General features: G+C 35.0%; 1 protein-coding gene across 5 annotated transcripts in view; it reads right to left on the bottom strand.

The window, feature by feature from the left end:
• The window catches only part of Ca-beta (Ca2+-channel-protein-beta-subunit), a 41,986-nt gene extending 33,807 nt beyond the window's left edge, over positions 1–8,179 (bottom strand). For 4 of the 5 annotated variants that reach the window (XM_068765514.1, XM_068765515.1, XM_068765516.1 and 1 more), the window contains exon 1: positions 7,136–7,291. In XM_068765514.1, the coding sequence (XP_068621615.1) occupies positions 7,136–7,198 (63 nt within the window). In that variant the 5' untranslated portion in view covers positions 7,199–7,291. Of the gene's footprint in view, positions 1–7,135; positions 7,292–8,104 lie in introns of those variants that run through there. The other variant, XM_068765518.1, reaches the window with a different exon arrangement.
• Between the last annotated feature and the right edge of the window lie 13,439 nt (positions 8,180–21,618).

Here is a 21,618-nt window from a genome sequence, read left to right as displayed (position 1 = left end):
TCCTAAAAATAAGATTGAGAAAAGCGAAGCTCACAATAATGGCGGCCATTCAAAATATTTTCCACGCTTTTTTTTAGTCCTCAATTTCTTCGATTTCCTCGTTGAATGCTTTTTACAATTTTTATTTTGTTTATCATTATATTTTTTGACATTTTTTCTTTATATTTTTATTTCCTATCTATTTATATATCGACAATGTTGCTACCTCTAAACGAGTTATAGTTCCAATAATGAAGGTAATTATATCTTATTGAGGAATGTAGGGCAAAGTCATGAGAGACGCCATCTTTACGACTCAACATATAACCACAAATTATTGACTAATACAGTTAACTTTTTAAAAGCGTCAAAAGGCAAAGATTATTATTAATATTTATAGGTTTTAAGTTTTTTTCTCACAATACAAACAACATAAACAAAATTAGGATAAAAAATGTTAAAATAAAATATAACTAAATTTATTATAATTAAAATTAAAACGCGACATTAAAAAATAAGATATCAAAGTTAACATGATTTATTATAATAATAATAAATTTTACTTCAGAGTCTAGTGAGTCCATAGAATATAAGTTAGTAAAAAAAAATTACTTAAAGGCTATATTATTTATGGATTAGTATGTCATACGATTCAACAATAACACTAATTTTAAAAAAGTCGTTTAATATAAAAACTTAATTAAGATTTTTTTTTGAAAGTAGTTTCTATTTTTCCATTGACACTCTTGTGTACGTGTATTAAGTGGTGATAGAAACATAGAAGGCTTTATTCTCAACGGTAATCAGAAAGCCTGAATGTTAGAATGGTAGAAATTGTCATAGATACGAAAATAAAAGTTAAATAAAATAACATACAGCCTTTATTTGTACTACAAATCAGTAGTCGCCTCATACGCGTCGGATTCTATCTTTTTCCATCTTTTACTTGGACATCTTCTTTTTCATTTTATGTCTCTTGACAACCGTTTTAATATACGTTTTATCTATCTGGCGCTGTTCATCCTACAGAAGCATCCTGCCTAATGCCACCTAAATAACACTCTTTTCTTCACATTTTTTTTTCTAATATTCATATTATTTTAAGGGCAAAGGAAGAAAAGTGAATAATAAAAAATTCGAGTTTGGAACGCTTGTAGCTTTAATTTTAATGATGCCATTATAAGCTCAATCTGATTATTGTTTGTATAAAATTGGACACCTTCAATATTTATGTATGTATGTAATGTCGATGAATGTGAACGTCAAGGAACCATGCTACGCGGGTCGTCAGCCCCGAGTGCCGCAATCGTATCCTCTACGATAAACACGGTAAGGCTACGGCAAATATAAGCTGAGAAGTTACGCCGTAGTAATTTTATAGAGCTACGAATTTTCGTAGCACCAAAGCCTAAAGTTAGTAATGTGTTGCGTATTTTGTAATACAATCACTTTGCAAGCGTTTTCTCTTGGAGTTGCCATTTTGAAATATAACTTTTACTTATAATCGACAATCAATGACCTGAATAATGGTCATATATAATGTAACATTTGAATACATAAAGAAATAAAAATAACCGACTCCGAATTCCATACAGAGAGGCAAATTGCTTCTAGAAGATACAGGGTGATTAGTTACTGGTGTGAGGGTGTTAAAGAGCTAAATTTAGAGCCTTTTTGCTTTTAATAAACGTAAGTATACCCTTTTCAAATATCAGTTGTTTCAGAATAATAAATAGCATATATAAAACACGCACACATATATATATATATATATACATACAGCATAAAGTTTTTGGTCTATTGCAGCATTTTCCAATCTTTTGTATGCCACCTTAGCCTTTCTAAAATGCTAAATACTGTAAAAGTGACCACTAAAAATTCTTGACTGAGTTTGTAGTGGGCTCTTCTTATCTATGGGCGTATTTGGAAACCTCGTAGCATCCTCTACGAAGCGTATGTAAGTGATCACTGTAAATAAGTATATTTCAAGTTATTACGTTCCATTTCTCATCTACCCTTTACTCCTCTTTGGGGAACATTGGTCTATCGTATTCCTATATAAATATATATTAGTGTGACGTATTTCGAATGTGATTTGATCCTTTTTATACAGTATGAATGAAAACAGGTTTAGAAGTTTTTAAGCTTTTTGTTTATACTTTCACCCTTTTACAACAATCATCTTGTATAATTGGACGCGACCAAGATTCAAGATATCGATGAACATCATTCCATATGATGATCCTTGCTTTACCTTCTATCAGGTGAACAATCAACAAAAGAGTACAATGACCCCGATTGTTCATTGCGAGTAAAGTTCATATTACCTGACTACACGGAAATCTTTAATTATTTATTTTTACACTGCTAATTATTACAAATATTATATTTCAAACTTTATTACACTGTAATAAGGCTTAAATTCATGTATTGTTATATAATGATTGAAACATGAAAAATCGACTTTAACAGTTGTAAAATAAGGATGGTATTTGTCAATCAATGGCATTGGTATTAAATGTGCAATGTAAGCTAATAAAGTGGTCGGAGATATTGAGCTTTAGACGTATTGTTTTAAGGTTCGATTTGCTACAGATAGTGTGCGCATGCGTGAGGTACGGATCGATGGACGGCGCCGCGACGGCGACGTCGATGACCCATTTGACGGCACGGTGGCGGTTGCCCAGTAGTGGACATTTTCCGTCAGGTTTTGGGGTTCGTTCTTCTCATTATTTCTACCTGTCACCTACAAATATGTTAGGCGTTGTCCAGCCCCGTTGAAGGATAAAATCTAGTGACTCCCTCTCTCTCTCTCTTTCCTTCTTTTTGATGCAGTGGCGGCTGCCTAACAGTGGATATGTTCTGTCAGGTTATGGGGTCCATTCTTCTGATTATTTCTACCTGTAATAACCTACACATGTCGTGGACATTGACCTGCCTTGTTGAAGAATATAGTCTAGTGACTCTCTTTCCCTCTCTCTCTTTCCTACTTGACGGTGCGGTGACGGCTGCCCAGCAGTGGACATTTTGTTTCAGGTTGATTAGGCGATGGACGTTATTTCAGGATTCAGGATTATTTCTTGTGGCTCTTTCTCTATTTTAAGACAAATAACAGCAGTGGGCATCTATGGGCTAAAACGACGACGAACCTGCTACTACTTTGTCTTTCTAACAAGACTTTCTTCTTCTTTTTCTGTCAAAAGCTGTCCTTCAGAATTAGAAAGTGACCAAATCGATAATCTGGTCTACAGCTTACAAGTTTTTTTAAAGGCTCTCACTGCTACCCAAACGGCATTTGCAGATTCCGCGGGTATGAGGTGACAGGGCGAAGAGTGTACCTAGACTAAGACGTCTTTTAAAGTACCGAAGGTTCAGGGCTCGCGGGGGAGCTTTCTCTCGGGACGCTACATGTTACCATTTTACTTGATTGGGAGGTCGCCTAGCTCTTACTTATTCTCTGTTTATGTTGATGCTGTTAGCCTGAAGGCTTTTACAGCTTCATCGTAACTTAGTTCACGGATCGGGTTCGTGAACTTAAAAAAAAAAGTTGGTCGAGCGCGTACCAATTGCATGAAGTCATTTGGACGTAGCAAAGCGCTTTACCCATGTAGAGCTGTGTATTGTTTGTGTTGATGTTCTGTGTATGCGGTTTGGTACGGCGGCGTGGACTACAGGTGAGCCATGGAGGAATCCGGATCCAACCTCGGTTCGCCCACGCTGTTCGCGGTTAGAGAGCGGGTGGCTGCTCTGTAAAAACTGGTGTTGTGGCGTGGTGAGTAACTTTTGGTTTCGTTGTGTATAACCCTGTGATCTGTGCGGAGTGTGGCAGGTGCAGTGGTCGCTGGTGCTGAAGTTAGAGCTGGCAGCGTTGAGTGTCTGCACCAGGTGTGTGCGTGTTTTGTGGGAACCCTGTGACGCGTGAGGAGTACGTCTTTGGGACGTTTCTTGTCCTTACCGAGTTCTTGGATCGCTTTGGTGAACGCTCCATGGAGTGACTAAGCTCAAGCCCCCCATGAGGGGACCTCGGCTTGGACTGTCACTGGTCGATAATACCCGACTAGCATCCCGACACAAGGGCGCTCAAGAGGTCCAAACCACGGCTTGGCCGATTGCTATTGCCTGGCTAATAAAACTAACTCTTCGGAAAATTAGCGCAGGAAGAAGTAGCAGAAGAAGTTCCAGCATCGTTTCTATCCAGGAGGCTTATATATAAGGGAACCTCAAGCCTCCTGTATTTACTATTTCTGTTTACCTTAGGTATGCTCTTTTAACATTATCGTATTGAATTTTAAATCACTAATGACATACAGGCAACAAATATTATTACTATATGGCATACTACAGGGTAAAATTACTCTAATAACTATGTTTTTATACTGCAAAAAAGATGTTATTCATACTATTGATACTTTTAGGCTGTAGTGTTTTTAGAAATATTAGTAATAATAAAAACACTACCTGCTGCTTCTTGATAGAGTATCCGGCGATACAACTTTGGAAAGAGAAATTCGGCTAATTTCGGCTTCGTATAGCGTTATCTCTGTCGCACGAAATACAACGGCTGACAAAACGTTACATAGATAGTGTGAGACAGAGATAGTGATTTACGAAGCCAAAATTAGCCCTTTGTTTCTTTCCAAATGTCGATGTGCAATATTTATCGCCGGATACTGTACGTGTATGAAAATGTAACAGATGGTACAAAAGTAATGTCATAATTTGAACCAACAGCCATTTTGTTATAAATTAAAAAAAGAACTCTGTTGTGGAAAAAATGTATTTGAAAGTATAAGATTGATGGCATTAATTGGAAAAAATATTGCTCAAATGTTCACCTCGTTATTCGACATTTTGAATTGTTGAAACATTTGGCTTCATTTTGTAGATATCATCTTCAATGTTAGCATTTAAGGCTTGTTAGATGTGTGGCCACATCTTGCGACATCTCTAGAAGACGTTGTTTACACGAGATGCTCGGCAAAACACTTGATTGTTTGAACACAAGTAGCACACCGACGAGGTTAACGACGAATTTCACGCTGCATTAAAACAACAGACTGAAAATTTTTCAAACATAATTCCACATTCTTCGCGTGTGTATCACTTCATCGCTTCTTGACAACTACTCTGTATATCTACATTATAAATGTCAAAGTATAGTGACATTTGGCGCCATTTGTAAAAATTAAGATGCGTTCACAATGTGACGTTACTTTTGCGCCACCTGTTATTTTCACAAACACATTACTACTGACTTTAACAGTTAGTGTGATATTCCCAACGTAAATACTGAATAGAAATTTTGGTCGACTTTTTAGTTAAAATGTGATATAATTTTCTATAGGCAATGGCTGATTTAAAAAAAAAATTATGAAGAACGTTTTTGTGCGAATGCTTACTTTACTACACTGTAAATAACTTTAAAGCCAGTGTTTCTCAACCTTTTTCGACCTACGCCCCACTTTAGCATTTTTAAATTCCTAGGCACCCATATATAACATACATAATTTTTATATTAAAGCGAAAGAGTTAAACTCGTGTCGAATCCATTTTTTAATTGCACTTCTTAAAAATCTAATTTGTCCCAGGTAGGACACGGGCTATAGTTTGAGAACCGCTGCTCTGGACAATTTTAATGGTGTCTTAATGTCATGTGTCATGACTTTGACGTTTGACCTGTCAAAGATATGACTGTAGCCTACGCTGTCAAAACTTTCGCTTTTTTATAATCTGGTAATTATTTAATCTATATTTCTTTTTTTAATTATACGGGTCTTATACAATGTTGTCATTTCCACACTACCTATTGTATATCTTTAATAATAAATCAATAAAGATCAATATTAATATTAAAAATTTGTTGTAGATTATAAATATAAATACATTGTCATATTGACAAGATATTCAATCCGCTAATTTTTATTCGCTCGAAGCTATAATTAGCATATGATCTGTTAAATATATTAGCCAATTTTGCAACTTTAATTTGTATATTTTTATTTGCATTTAAAATTTATCCAATTTACAAATCTATCTATAATTAACATGGACTATGAATACATGTTAACATTTCAATCCATGACTACCCTTTTTTTTAAATAAGTGTTATTTAAAAAACTAATTGCATTAAAAAGTTGTTAAATTCACATATCGTGATCGTTTATAGCACAGCTAAATATTATAGCTATGCTATAAACGCTAGCTATATACAGCCCTGCTAAATGTCTTAAGTCTTTTATTTAGTTTAGGTAGACTTAATTGAATGTCGATAAAACATATTAACCATGTAATGTTGAATAAAGAATATTCGAATTTAAAATTAAAAAAAAACTCTTAAAAATATCTACTATCAGTGTGAAGGTATTTTAAATGTTAAAAATCTTGGATATTAATTTACCTGACTGTTAAAGATTAGTGAAGGGTATCGCAAAAGAAACAATCAAATTTGTTGTGGACTCAGCTAAGGACGTTTAGAACTCTTAGCTTATATTGAAGGTTGCTATTACAGAGAAATTCAATTTCTTTTTCGATTTTATTAGATTATATGCCAGAAACATTCTTTGCACGCCATATTCATCATTATATATGATCCTAAATGTATATTAATATAACGGAATAAACGAATGAAAAAACATAAGACTTGGGAGAACAAATAGAAGAATTGCATATTTAAAAAAGACATAATAGTATGATCTTTGATTTTATTTTAAATTTAATTGATTGTGGTTGTTACTCTGAAATATGTTATATAAACAGATAGCAGACAAACATAATTTGAACTTTTTGTTACTAAATTATGATTACGTTATTTATTATTTCTGAAACCATTAATCTTTTGATAGTGTACCATACGGTACAGCAAATGAGCAATACATTCAACCCTTTAAAGCCTTTATATATGTATTTGTACAAGATACCATTAAATCACTATTATTGTTTACAATCAGTGGAGACTGTGCTATCAAAAGTTATATGACTGCCGCATTGGAATATAAAAAATTCGATAGATCACTTCATACAGGTGATTGAAAATAGATCTATCAAGAATCTATCAATTTAAAACTTTTACACTCGTTTTTAACATCTATTTTATACACCATATAAACAGCGACACGCATGTATAGGGGGCGGTGGGGTAGTATTTGGTTGAACGAACCCGTCTCCTTCCGATGCCATAACGCTGCCGCTTCAACCGGTTCATTGCTAGAGCCTTCGTCATAACAATTGCATGTTACACTGGATTGTACACTGACACAGAGTTTTACACTAGAAGTGCATTTTGCGCGAATTTTTCTTACAAAACGTCCGACGCGATCACGCGGCGCTCGGGCACTCGCTGCGCGCTAAAAATACGCGTCCTGTCGTCACCGAACGCGCGGGAATTGTTGCGACAGTTTAAAAATATACTCGTACATTGAACGGTTAACATGCGTTTATAGCATATGCTTATTATTAATATTTATTTACATAACATTTAAAATAAAAATAACAGAGCTATTTGTTACGACACTAGTAATATTTTAAAGGTTAGCATTCGTTTATAGCAGACGCTAATTTTACACAAACGACGATTTGTGAATTTAACAATAATGCGATTATTTGCTTATATAACTGAAATATTTAAATGAAAAAATGTAGCAATCGATTGAACACTTAACAATCATACATTGCATACGTTAATTATAGCTTTGCATGAATAAAAACTTTTTTGTGAAAATAAAAAAAAAGTGAAAATATGCTAATTAATTGAATATAACTGATGCGAATTATAGCTTCATACGTATAACGATTAGTGAATTTAATATCTTGTCAATAAGAAAATATATTTGTTTTTAAAATCTACAACGGTAAATATTTAAAATAATTAAATTGTTTTATATTAATTAATTTAATATTATATATGTAACACTGGCCATCATGATCAACGGTTAATGTAAAAAAATTTAAACTGCTTTAATTAAAAAAAAACGAATATAGATTAGATAATTTCCTGGCCATAATGTGATCATTATGTCCACATAATTAATTACGTCAATGTATATAAATTATATAATTGTCCATTTTCCTATACTGACGATAGAATGGTTTGTAAATTGAATAATTTTGAAAAATTAAGAAATATTACCTGGACATGATCAAAGAGGACGTTCAAAATATTCACGTCGTTCATTGATTTACCTACAGATACACGTGTCACATAAAAATAATTATAGAAACAAGCAGAATTATAAGTAAAAGGTGTAAAAAACGTTAATCTACTTTTAATGTTTTCTAAACACTAATATACATTACATTGTTAACTACAATTATCGAGTGTCAAATTTTAAAAAGTAAACAAGCCAATCAATGTAAAGCAAACAAATCGTTAGTACCTCTTTGAAAAGAATACTTTCCTGCTATCGGGATATGATTAGGCAAAATTAAGTTTACTACCAGTATCGCTCTTACTCACCGGTGAAAAGGATGATAATTGAATAATAGAGTTGAGGGATAATTGAGTTATGAGTAAAGCCAGCGGTTCCGGCTAGGCCGACATTGATCTGTCATCCCCGGCTGCCAACACAACTATTGTCTAATAATTTCATTAAAGAAAATGGAACAATAATTATTTTTGTTTAAAATCCTAACGGCAAATGCAGGCATTCCGCGATATATTTATAATTTTATTTTATAACTATGACGGTTTTTTTTAATTTTTATTACAGCTTCATACACAACTAAAATCCATGTGTCATACAAAGTAATGTCTTAAACAAAATCCAGTAACGTAAATTAATGGGCATCGAAAATTGTTATGTGCACAAGAAAATATGCATTAAAAATATAAAAGCTGCTATGTAGCGCCATCTACACACAAAATCAAGCACTTAAAACTATGTTAGTCCTGACATCTATGAACACTTTATAGAACTAATGTAATAGTTAGTTTCTAACAAAGTTATTCTTTATTTGTCACAGATGGCGCTGACAACATTAATACTCTGCTTTAACGTCAAATATAAATAAAAATATATAAATACGATTGAGACTGTTTTAAAATTTATTGTGCATTAAATAAATTTGAATATACTAATTAATTTAGCCTTAAAATCTACTTTAACAATATCTATTTGAAAGTTTTAGAAAAAGAAATGTATAATAGCTTTGAAATAGCAAAAATAAGAAATATATTTAAAAGTTTTGATGGTGAAACACTGCACGATTAACAGTGTACATAACCAATATATACTCGCGCTGCGTCATTTTAGTCATAAAGTTTGTACGCCTCATTTAGATTTATACGTCACGTCGGGGTGATCAAAACACGTGTTATAAAGTGTTCATGGGCATGTGTATTTTTTTCGTCCTACTTGTTGGCAAATAAATAATATATTTACAACAGTCACTAACCCACACTGTGTGTAATTACGAAATATGTTCAATCTCATTTTTTTATTGTTTATAGGCAAAGCATTTGACCTCTGTCTTGCCTGATGTTAAGCGATGGATAGGTCTGCGATGCTACATGCTTGCCTTGAAGAAACCTATTCACTAATGGCTTGAAGACTACCAAGTTATAGATAGTTGGAAACAAGACTCCTATAGGTCATTTCATTCCTTGACTATTCGCAGCATAAGTAAAAGGATTTCAACCGTGTAGGGATGACGTGAATCCATACGTTTTGGAGAACTCCGACGTATGGGGCAGCTCTAGCTCGTGTAGCGCCCGTGTGCAATGAAACCCTGGCGCCCTCTAGCCCTGACCCCTCTCCCCCGCGGCTATAACCATTAACTTTGCCGTCGTAACAAAAAAGTATTTTTCATATTCCAACAAGCTATTTTATAAGTAGGTATAGCTTACAGTATGGTATTAGTTACGGCTTTCTTCTTATGACGGCAGAATAACACTCATTGTTTATATGCCTGTAGCACATCTCTGTTGCGAAACTAAGCAAGCATGATGGGCCAAGACGATGCTCTTAGCCAGTGTTTCCCAAAGTAGGGCCCACGCCCCAGAAAGGGGCAATTTGATTGTTAAGTGGGGTAATTCGAAAATGGATGTTATTCCTTTCGTTTTAATATAAAAATTATAAATGTTACACAGGGAGGCGTATGAATTTTAAATAGGGTTAAGTGGGACATAGCACAAAAAAGGTTAGGAAACACTGTTTTTAGCTGTCACAGGGGGCGCCGCGGCGCCCGTGTTCATTGCACACCCTGCACTATAGGTTAAGCCGCCCCTGCGTATACGTTCCAAAATGCAGTCTATAGGACACCTATAAACTGACATCTTTTCCCCGATGCTCCAAGATCTGAAGCTTAGACTACCAAAGCATCTTTACCAACGACAATATATGACATAACAATCGAAATTCGACGCCATTCGAGTTAGATTTCAAATTAAAATTGTACAGTCATAACCAAAAACTATTATTTATTTATTTTTGCCGCGAATAATTTCGTAGTCTCCTCTATAATTCTTCTGGCGAGAATTTCGTTTACTTCATTTTACATCACAAAAATACCAAAAAAATCACAAGGTTTAATACCACCTGTAGATGCCGAATTTGACAGAAACGAAATATAAATATAGCATATTGCAGTGAGGGCGACGATTTATAAACTTCGAGCAAAGAGAGAACTGAAACATGGTAACACGTGTCAAAAATCAAACATGGCGTAAGGTCTTAGCGCACGATTTTATTGATGGCAATGGTCTATTTTATATGATCGATATAAAAGTAACAGATTTAAGCGTATTGTTCTATTTACGAAATAATTTTTTTGGAGATTCCTAATTAAAAACTCGTGTTTAGCAGTTAAGCAATAAGACTGCTTAATCCGCTACATAATTCTTATTCTATCTATCTCTTGTGTTATTCCTAGATCGCTTTTCTCTTCATAAAGTAACCTGATGTAAAGGCACCCAGGAAAGGTCTTTGGCCTTTTTCATAATTCGTCTCGACAATTGTGGCCAGATACTCCAACAAAGTTATGAATGAATCGCCAAAACTGCTCACTTACTTGGCTCCCTTCCAAAACTAAAATTTAATATTAATCTTATTTTAGGTTCATTACATTTTAATTCCGATAAATGTCTGATACCAATAAGACGCCAAACATTTTAATATTTTTCTTCAAAAATGACTAAAGCGAACATCGAAGTAGTTCCTACATTTGCCGCTAGATGGCAGTAAACACTAAAATTGCACCTCGCTATTTTTCGGATGGAATTTTGACTCGAATATCGGCACATCAATATATACCTCAACATGGATAGATATTCCTGGTCTTATATGACTTTTTAATGTATGAAATAACAAAACAAACAATGCATTTGTCTGATTAGTAATGTAAGGCCTTATTTATGTATAGGCAGACCACTAGCGACGTTTTCTACAATATCTCGCCATCTTTCTCTCTCTTAAACATTGAAATATGCCTCTATTTAGGGGCGATTAAGTTAGTGCCTTCACTTGTCCTCCTATTACAAAGTTGCATTGACCTCTGCACTTATACACATCGAATTTATTCTAGAAAAGTTTCTTCATAGCGTCGTCAGTGTCTTGCATTACATGGCCAAAGTGTGAATAAAATTTCACAGCGAAATGTTACAAAGAGGAATTTCTTGATCTTGAACTCCTGGTGAAGGCTTTGGCCCACATTTTCCGCTTCATTTTTCACTAGCACTACTTTTCAAAAGTATCAATGTTCTTTCTTACTATATTACCATCTCTGTTTATGATCTGTGGCCTCCTGAACCAAATCAACTCAGTGTTGTCTTTTATTTATTAACCGTCTGTATAAAACAACACGGGCTTAATTTCTAATCTCAACGCTTATTCTCCTGGTTTCGTCATCTTTGGTCCATATCTATGCGAGTTTTGAAAAAAAGCAACAACCTTCGCTATGTAAACTTTAATAAGATTTTTTTATATAAATATCTTTTTTATAGACTATAGGCAAAATATTTGACTGTTCGTATCTTGACTGATGTTAAGTTATGATGAGATCAACGATGCTACATGTTTGCTTAGAAGTAACTTATTTACTCTTGACTTGAACACAAGTAATCACGTTTCGGATTTGTGTCTTATCACCGGCAACACAATGTCCAAGACCTTCATCTTCAGACATTGTATTTTGGATGAGAAGAGGGTTCAGAGCTTTTAAAATACTTCGATTCCGAGTTGGATTCGATAAGGCTTGAAATTGGACTCACCAACTTACTCTGGATTTTGTGCTAACTTTCAAAATTTTCTTTGTGCATTTTCATCACAAAGCTGCACTACTATAAGATTTATTAACATTTTTGTTGTTGTATCAGCTCTATATATTATTATATGATAATTTTATGTTCATATATGGCAGTATATACCATACACAATTTTCCATAAAATTGTTACTAATTTCAAAGAGTTTAGAGAAAGAAATTATGGTATAAACTTTCTTAATGAGTTTTAATAATGTTTGTCATCACTGCATTGCGGTAGAATTTGAATCTAGTCAAGTCATTCTTTTAGACCGTAGATATATATATATATATATATATATATATATATATATATATATATATATATATATATATATATATATATATATATATATATATATATAATAAACTAATTTTATTCGGCTGTCGGAATTTATATATCATGTTTGAGGAGGCAAAATCAAAAACATGACTGTACTATCTGTTCATATCGGGCGTTTTTGGATCTCGTAACTTTAAAACGATGCTATTCTAGGGGAGTTAAATATCAAATTAGACTTTTCTGTCAATTATAGAACGTAGTGACTATTTTAAATAATCCTATGTTTTTAATTACCATACACATCTTTAGACCTCAATGTCTTTCATTCCTATATTTATTTAATTTTCTTTATTGTTCACGCTAGAAAATATATATTTAGTTGCACAGTAGTAAATTAAAGTACAATAGGCGGTATTATCATATGACGCAATTTCTTTCATACAACCATTGTATCCATATAGTTGACTGAAATAAATTCGGAAAAAGATATATACTTCTGTTTCTAAACAGTAGAAATATAAATAACGGATAAGTTAGTAAAGTTTCATAAATGTGAGACTTGTTTTTAAAAGATACAAGAATATATATGTATTATTCTATTGTTTAACTTAACTTTGTAACTTGACTTTTTAAGTAAAAGCTAGTGCTATGGTTAGCAGCGATCCTTCCCGGAGCCAAACCCAGAACTGCCGCTGTGACCATCCGATATCACTCACGTTCTTAACCCTTAATAGCCTAGAGTTTAAATTTTGATACCAATCTTTTAAACAAAATGTTCACATTACTATTAGTTTTCTTTATAGGTTGGCTGTACGAATTTTACTGTTGTATATTATTTTTCCAACGAAATTAAAAAAAAAAAAACTATTTTTACCTTCATCTAGACCCTCAAGCAAACAGTAATATTTAATAAAAATCACTTTCGTAAATCAGGCTATTAAGGGTTAAGTTAGATTACTAGGAAGGCACATGGAATGCTTACATAGTTTTGCAGACAGCTTATTCGACAAAGGGAATTCTAGGAAAAAGATATAATTGCTTGCTTAATTAGCGCAGTATTCTGTAATAAGCGGTCTACTGATTTTATAATTAGTTAATGTTTACACTATCATATAAACATACATATGTACAAATATACATAGGTATGTATGTATATATTTTTCTCAAAATTTTCTTCTATACATCGCCTTCTTTTCATAATTCTACAATATACATTTATTATTTAAAAACTGATTTTATTTCCTTATTTATTTATCATTTATACCACAGATAATATACATTACTAATAGAAAAGCTATTTTATCTATCTTTAATTACCTTTGTTTATAATAATATGAGTGAATTATAAATATAAAAAAAGATGGTCATTGAGCTCTCTGGTTTTCGTAGGATTTTTGGCTTAGACTAGGATTCATGTAGTTAGGGAAGGTGTAACAATGATATCTTTCTATAACCTTATAACGGATTTTCATTAGCTAAAAACGAGTATGAATTCATAATTGGAACGGACTTTTGAAGCAGGACTTGTAAGATCATTAAAAATTTAAGCAAAGCAAGGAGTCTGGTCTGTATTAAAGCAAACGCACTGCAAGAAGTCGCGTCGAAACCTGCTACTTGGGTCATCAGCCCCGAGAACAGTAATCGCAACCTATCTGTACAACGCAACGGACATGGCACACATGCTATAAATCCAAGTCGCATCAACGAAAGCTTCATGGAGAAATTCGTATGACTTCAATCATATTTAGAAATATTTAAAATAGTAGTATTTTATGTTTTGTCAATGTATTTTATGAACATGTTAATTGATAATAATTGTTAGCTCTTAGACATCAACAGGTTGTTTATTGTAAAAATCTTCCTCAAAGATTCATTTCATTCAGATATGTAGAATAGTTTCATATAGAGATGTATTTATCACATTTTTTAAAAATTTTCATCATTTTATGTTCTTTCCTATATTGATATTATTTTCATTTATTATTCTTCTTTTCGGCCGATGACGTCACTCGTGGTCGCCGCTTAAGGAACTTTCGACCATTTCTTCTTTCATCTTCTATGCTTTCCTAGTAATATGATCGATTTTACAATTCTAACTTACCTTTTACTTAAGGATGTAATATTTACTCACTTACTCTGCTGGCTCAGTGACCCAAAGTGGGTCTTGGCCTCCGAAGCGAGAGACTTCCACTTTCCTCTATCTTGCGCCATCGTCTGCCATTGGTTGACATTCAATTCGCGCAAGTCTGCCTCAACGCGATCGATCCAGCGATACCTGGGTCTACCCACTGGTCTTCGACCCCTCGGTTTTTCCAGGTACCTTCACGCTCCGATCCGATCCCATTCGCTCCAAGTGACCAAGCCAGCGGATTCGTTGAGCTTTATATTCGCCAATGATATTTGGCTGTGCTACTAAAGTCTAAATTTCGGCATTCTTTCGGAGCCTCCAAGATCCGTCTTGATTTCTCGCTGGTCCCAAGATCTTTCGCATGATTTTGCGTTCCGTTACGAAACCGAAGGATGTAATAGCTTTATAAGTTTAACACGTTCACTGCGGGCCCAATTTTGAAGAACTTTCAGCTGGTGCGGCTGAGGTCGAATCAGCCTCAAGCTGAACTTCTTAGTAGTGCGGTTGAGGCCTTTTCTGCCTCATGTTCATCAATATTTTTTTACAATATTGAGTCAATGCTTCGCAGACATAAAGAAAGCTATATTTGTCTTTGTCATACCTCATACGGTTGAGTGTAAACAGCCGCCGCACTAGAGAGAAAACACGAGTTTTACGCGCCGCACCAGTGCAAAGTTTACCATGAGGCTGAATCGACCTCAAGCCGCAGTGAACGTGTTAATAACAAATATATATGTATAGTTTATAATACATTTATAGTGGAGGCAATATTAAGCTCTCTCCAGACGTGCCGGCGGACGTGCGACAAGTTGTTCCTTTTGCCGGCCAATTACAGACAGCCTAAAATAGAGACGACAGGAGTCGTTCACCCCGCGACATATTTGGTTTTCCGAGCCCACTTTAAAGTGGCACTTGCCGTATTTGCCGTCAATTCAACGCTCTTCTGAAAACTGAAAAATGTTCATAATCACTAGTTAGTGTTTAGTTGTAAATGTACCCAAGATTTCTTTTTCTTCATTTTTTATATATTTATTTATATCCACTTTTTTGTACACACTATAGACAATAACATAAAAAAAGACAATTCACATAGAGGTACAATATTCTCTACTTTTTACTTCAGAAACATAGCCTTGATTTTTACAATTACATTTAATATCTTCTTTTTATCAACGGCTAATACAAATATCGGTAAACGTGCACCCTTATACAGGATGTGTGACCTATACATACCCTATACACCATGTTGTGACCTCCACAATTCATGTATTAGTGATATTGATATATTCTCGTGCTCTCTCGTATCTTTTAAAAGATAATTTCGTTAGAAATTATTGAGTACACACAATACAATTTAAACCATAATATAAATATATAATATAAATATATAAACCATAATCTTTGATCCCTGTTTAGTAATGTTTTTATTTGTTTTGTCATTGTTTGGCTATAAATCATTAAATGTTCCTAGTGAGATAGTTATAAGGTAACAATTGTAACTAATTTTATATTTCTAAGCTTCTAAGTTTGTAATAATAATAAAGTAAATAAATAATAAATAATATTTTCTCGATTTCTTTTTGCTCGCGTTATTGCATGTTACAATATTTATCACGTCTCTTAAACTATTTCCTAATTTAAATATTAGGTTTTTAAATCATCGACATCTTTGTTTTTCACAACGACCTAACAATATTCAGTTTTTAAGGTTACGTTTTGTGCGACCACTCCTTCATCCCTACTCCATATTGGCATCCTCTGGTTGTGCACCCGTATCTGTGGTAGCCGTTTTTGCCATATCGACGAATCTTGCGATCACTTCTTGAGTCTCGTCCGTGCAATACACGCACGTGTGTGACGTGATATTGCTACCACCGCGTGATGGACACTGCTGTACAGCCCGAGGGTGTCTGTCTGACCGCTGTCTTCAGCCCCTGAGCCTCGTGGATGTTGAGCATCCCTGAACCTGCCTCTGTACCGAAGCCTTGGTTAATGAGAACTTGTTTATCGGATTGGGTTCCAGTTAGGTACAGAGAGTTTCTCTGTTTCAGGATATATAACCAATGTATGCCCTTGTTCACCTTTAGGTCACACAACAAATCCATCAGGTTTCTTGGTGAACAGTATCTCTTCCGTAAGATTGTTGGTAAATCAAAGAAGCTTTATTTCTTCACGGGTTTCAAAAGTGAAAGGAACCACAAATTCAGACGGGATTCTTTTGTGAATCTTTTTCTTCTTTTCAGCCGATAGACGTCCAAGGCTTTGGTCTTCCCCTGAACATCACCACGATGACCGGTTCTGCGCTGCCCGTTCCCAACGACTAGTGGGGGACATACCCACGCCTCGTCTATCAGCCCGTGGTCAAAACTCTAGAACCTTTCAGTCCCAATGGCTTTCAAATGACTTTTATAATTCACATTATTTTTATATAAATATCATCGTATCGTGGTAAAAACTGCCTTAAGCCTCCCAGAATTCCCAAGAGAGAGAGGGCGTCCAAAAGCTACGTGGTGGTGTAATATCAGAAAGGAACTGGAAACCCTTCAACTTGATGCAGAAACAACCCTGGATAGCGTGGCCTGGCGCAAATTGATAAGGAGACCCGACCCCAAATAAAGGGAAAAGGGAAGGAAGAAGAAGAAGATTTTTATATAAATATCAATTCCTCTAATTTCTAATTATTTATTGTGTAATTTATGTATTATTCTATTATCAATGACTAATTTATATTCTCATTTATTTGTTTAATGAACATGTCTAACTTAGGACAGGGATAATTTAAATGATGAGGAAGATGCGGCATGGCAGCTCGAAGAATTGCTCTTTTAAAGTGGCAGTATGTGAGGCACATCGCTGAGCTGTGGGCTCGAAAGGTTCTGAAGTGGTGACCAGGGGCTGGTAGACTTGGTGTGGGTGAGCTTCCACTAGGTGGACTGATGACATAGTTAAGATCGCCAAAAGTCGTTGGGAACGGGCAGCGTGACGATCTTTAACACGTTCACTGCGGCTTGAGGCCGATTCAGCCTCATGGTCGACTTTGCACTGGTGCGGCGCGTAAAACTCGTGTTTTCTCTCTAGTGCGGCGGCTGTTTACACTCAACCGAAACATGAGGCAGAAAAGGCCTCAACCGCACTACTAGGAAGTTCAGCTTGAGGCTGATTCGACCTCAGCCGCACGAGCTGAAAGTTCTTTAAAATTGGGCCCGCAGTGAACGTGTTAAGAAAAGCCTATGCCTTGCAGTGGGCGTTAACAAAAGATATTTTAATTTTATGAAATCTATAGAGATGCGAAAAGATGTCTAGGTATATATATTCAAATTATATCTCAAGGTGCATCAGACACCACATTTTACCACTTCAAGAAAGAAGGACAATTGCAGACATTGTTTTTCTAGTGAAAATTGCACAGAGTTTAGTAGATACTCCACACTTGCCAACTCATGTTCACTTAGTTGTTCCAAATAGGACAATTACACAGCCTATGTATCTTAACATTCCCAAATGTACATCAAGTTACAGACAAAATTCCATCTTTATAAGATCAGCGAGAGAGATGAACAAACTAGCTCGGTTACCCCGAACTAGATTTGTTTGTCTTTAATACGCATAATTTTAAACAAACTTTATCGAAGGCGTGGTTTGACAGTTCTGGAGCGTGATGATAGCTTCATATTAACTTTAGCGTATTCGCTTAACTTAAAGGCAATAATGTATTTTTTATTGTTTTTTACTTTCTGCGTTTTTTATGTTTGTGTATCAATGTGCGAAAACATGTAATTTGTGTATAGTTTTTATTTGTAGTTATAAGACACTGTTTATTTTCCGAATAAAATAAAATATATACCTTCGCTTGCACAGCATTTATAGATGATAAAAACAAAAACAAATGAACCAGTCAAAAAGTCCCGCGCGGCCGACACGCACCGCGCGTGGCCGCCGTCTCTATTTCTGTGCGGCGCTGCAATAACAAGTATTTTTATTGCCGCCACGGTTTTATTTCAGTTACAATTTGACAAAATAAAAATAAGAAGGGCCGAGCGACGTCGGTAATGCGACACTGCGGTAGGGATGTGTCTACAGTTTTATTTGTTACTCTATCATAAATTTAAAAGATTTATTATCACCCGTTTACATTCTTATATGAACCTGAGACGTCATTATCATCACCTGATAGAGTCTTTGTCTTTGGTGCGCTAAGAATAGATTGCCAGTTGCATCACTTATGCACTAAATATAATAAACTAGATCTATACACATCGGTCTAATTAAGAAGAAGTAAACCAACAGGTGAGGGGTCATTTTCGCCCAGCGACACCTGAACGCGTTATCCATCACTTATGGACAACAAGGGGAGTTCCAGGACCTTTCTAGAATACTGCAGAAGAGTCATAGGAAAGACTATTAAAAGGAACAACTAGACAAAAAAATGTACAAGACTAGTCCATATAAATACTTACATCTGTGATAAATATAAAGAATATTTAATGGAATCAGGCGTTACCTTGCGAAAGTGCATCTTAAGTAAGAAAAGGACCAATATTTAGCCACTTCCGCACATGCGGTGGTAGTCGTGCAACAAAGTGCACCGAAAGCCAGCCCGCTGATAAATGCGTATGCGGCAAACAATGCGAATTACACAACTGCCACAGTCAAATCACTCAACACGTGTTTCACCCCTCCACGGGGCATCTTCAGTAGTTATGTTACACCGATTAGTGCCAAACACAGAGAGAAAATATAAAGAAAATGGGAAAGTAAAAATTAAATTATAATTGAATGTAAATATAAGAAAAAGCAAGTAAATAAATAAAAATAAAGCTTAATGTAAACCTGTAGTATTCCAGTGGGTAAACGACTAAAGTGAGGTGATGAATGAAAGGATGAGAAAAAAAATGAAACAGATAAAATAATTTGTAAAGAATAAAAGTGTATAAATTAATGTATTTATTAATAACGTTGAAAAGTAAAAAAGAAGTGAACGCAAATAATATGATGAAAAAAATATATATTTTGTAAAAAATAGTACCTAGGTATCGAAGACAAGGAAATATGAGACGCCCTCAAAAGCGGTGATCATTCTAGAAACAGCTGATAGACATCTAGCTCAAGGCATACGCCTCTCCTAAACATTGTCACGATGTCTGGTCATCCGCTGCCCGCACCTAACACTTCCTACGTTCCCTGCCACCTGCCCCCCTACGTACCTATCCACGTTTACTCACGTCACTCCGTGTACCTGCTTGTGTTAGCCTTGGACTGAGACATGGATTTTAAATCAAATCAAAATATTCTTTGTAAGAAAAGGACCAATATTTAGCCACTTCCGTACATGCAGTGTTAGTCGTGCAACAAAGTGCACCGCCCGCCACCTTAAAATCACTCAACACGTGTTTCACCCCTCCACGGGGCATCTTCAGTAGTTATGTTACACCGATTAGTGCCAAACACAGAGTCGGTCACCTGTGTGGCAGTTGTGTAATTCACATTGTTTGCCGCATACGCATTTATCAGTGGGCTGGCCTGCGGTGCACTTTGTTGCACGACTACCACTGCATGTGCGGAAGTGGCTAAATATTGGTCCTTTTCTTACTTAGGATGGACTTCCGTAAAATAACGCCTGATTCCATTAAATAAAATATTCTTTGTTCGAATAGTCTGTTACAAGCACTTTCGAACTGTCAATTAACAAAGTGTCGGCATTGATGTTCCTATAGGAAACTACTTGAAAGGCAGTTCTGATGAACGCCGGCGAGAAACTCAACAGTTGCTCATTAAAAATATCTAATATATAAAATTCTCGTGTCACGGTGTTCAAACTTGAACTCCTCTAAAACGGGTTGACTTATTTTTACCAAATTTAATATGCGTATTCAGTAGGTCTGAGAATCGGCTACTATCTATTTTCTATACCCCTAAGTGATAAAAGTTATTCACACTTAAATTTTTTTTTAACGAAATTTTTTGTTTTTATTTTTTTATGATACACCATACAAGAATACATACAACCATAAATTTTCACCCCTCTACGATCAACCCTTATTTTTTATTTGTAAATTAAAATATCATTTTTTTTGCAAAACAACGTTTGCGGGATCAGCTAGTAGTTTTATAAGAAAAGCTGACCGGTTAAATTGTTGATGCTGAAGGTAAAAGCTACCAATTTTCTGAACTGCTTGTAAAAACAACGCATACTGATGAAACTGGGCAGATCCACTCGCCTGTAATACGTACAAAGCTGAGTTTTTGAGTTTTTCAGTCACAAAGTCAGGACGTTGACGTCTTGGTAAAATGTTTGATCACTAAATGGACGGTAATCAGGAGGTTGTAACCACTTGTGCTCATCCAAAACACGCTTGATGCAACAATAGTCTAAGCAATACGGAAAGACATAGTGCTCCACGAACTTTCTTAAAAGGGTCACGATACCCAGCAGTGGGAGATATGACGCAAGGAGCAGGAGGTGCTGTTTCCCCGTCCATCTTGTAAGGCACGCGATGTCTTTTGTGGGTAGTTTGAAAATTAGCTTTTCTTTAATAAACTTCGTAAAACAATAAATCCGACCTATATTCGATAAAACGAATGTCTACAAAATTTGAAGTATTTAACTTTTAATGGTTCCAGAAGTATCGTGATGATTCTGAACATTGTGTCTGTCTTGGTGGAAATTGTATATGTACAACAATTGAAAGCTGGTCACTGTGGTCATCTTTGCTTTACAATTAGAAACAATTTGATTAGTTACAGAGGTGGACAATGATGATTTACCGCTATCGGACTGTATGGGACAACACTAACAAAATGTATGTAGCCTCCCTGATAAGCGAAAAAGACACCAAACAGTCATTCATCACCCTCTGCAGAAAAATCGTAAAAAATGCTATAGAAAGAAATAAAACGTAAATATTGCAAATAAATAGATGATGAAGACAAAATAAGCGAAAAATAATATACAGTACTGTGATATAAAATAACAATGTAATTATGAAAATGTAAAAA

The sequence above is a fragment of the Battus philenor genome, unplaced genomic scaffold (assembly GCF_028537555.1).
Source record: "Battus philenor isolate CCGP_79_NKW_IND1 unplaced genomic scaffold, ilBatPhil1.0.hap1 SCAF_2, whole genome shotgun sequence".
Classification (NCBI taxonomy): Eukaryota; Metazoa; Arthropoda; class Insecta; order Lepidoptera; family Papilionidae; genus Battus; species Battus philenor.
Note: the sequence above shows the minus strand (reverse complement) of the source record. Positions and strands in the feature narration are given on the sequence as shown.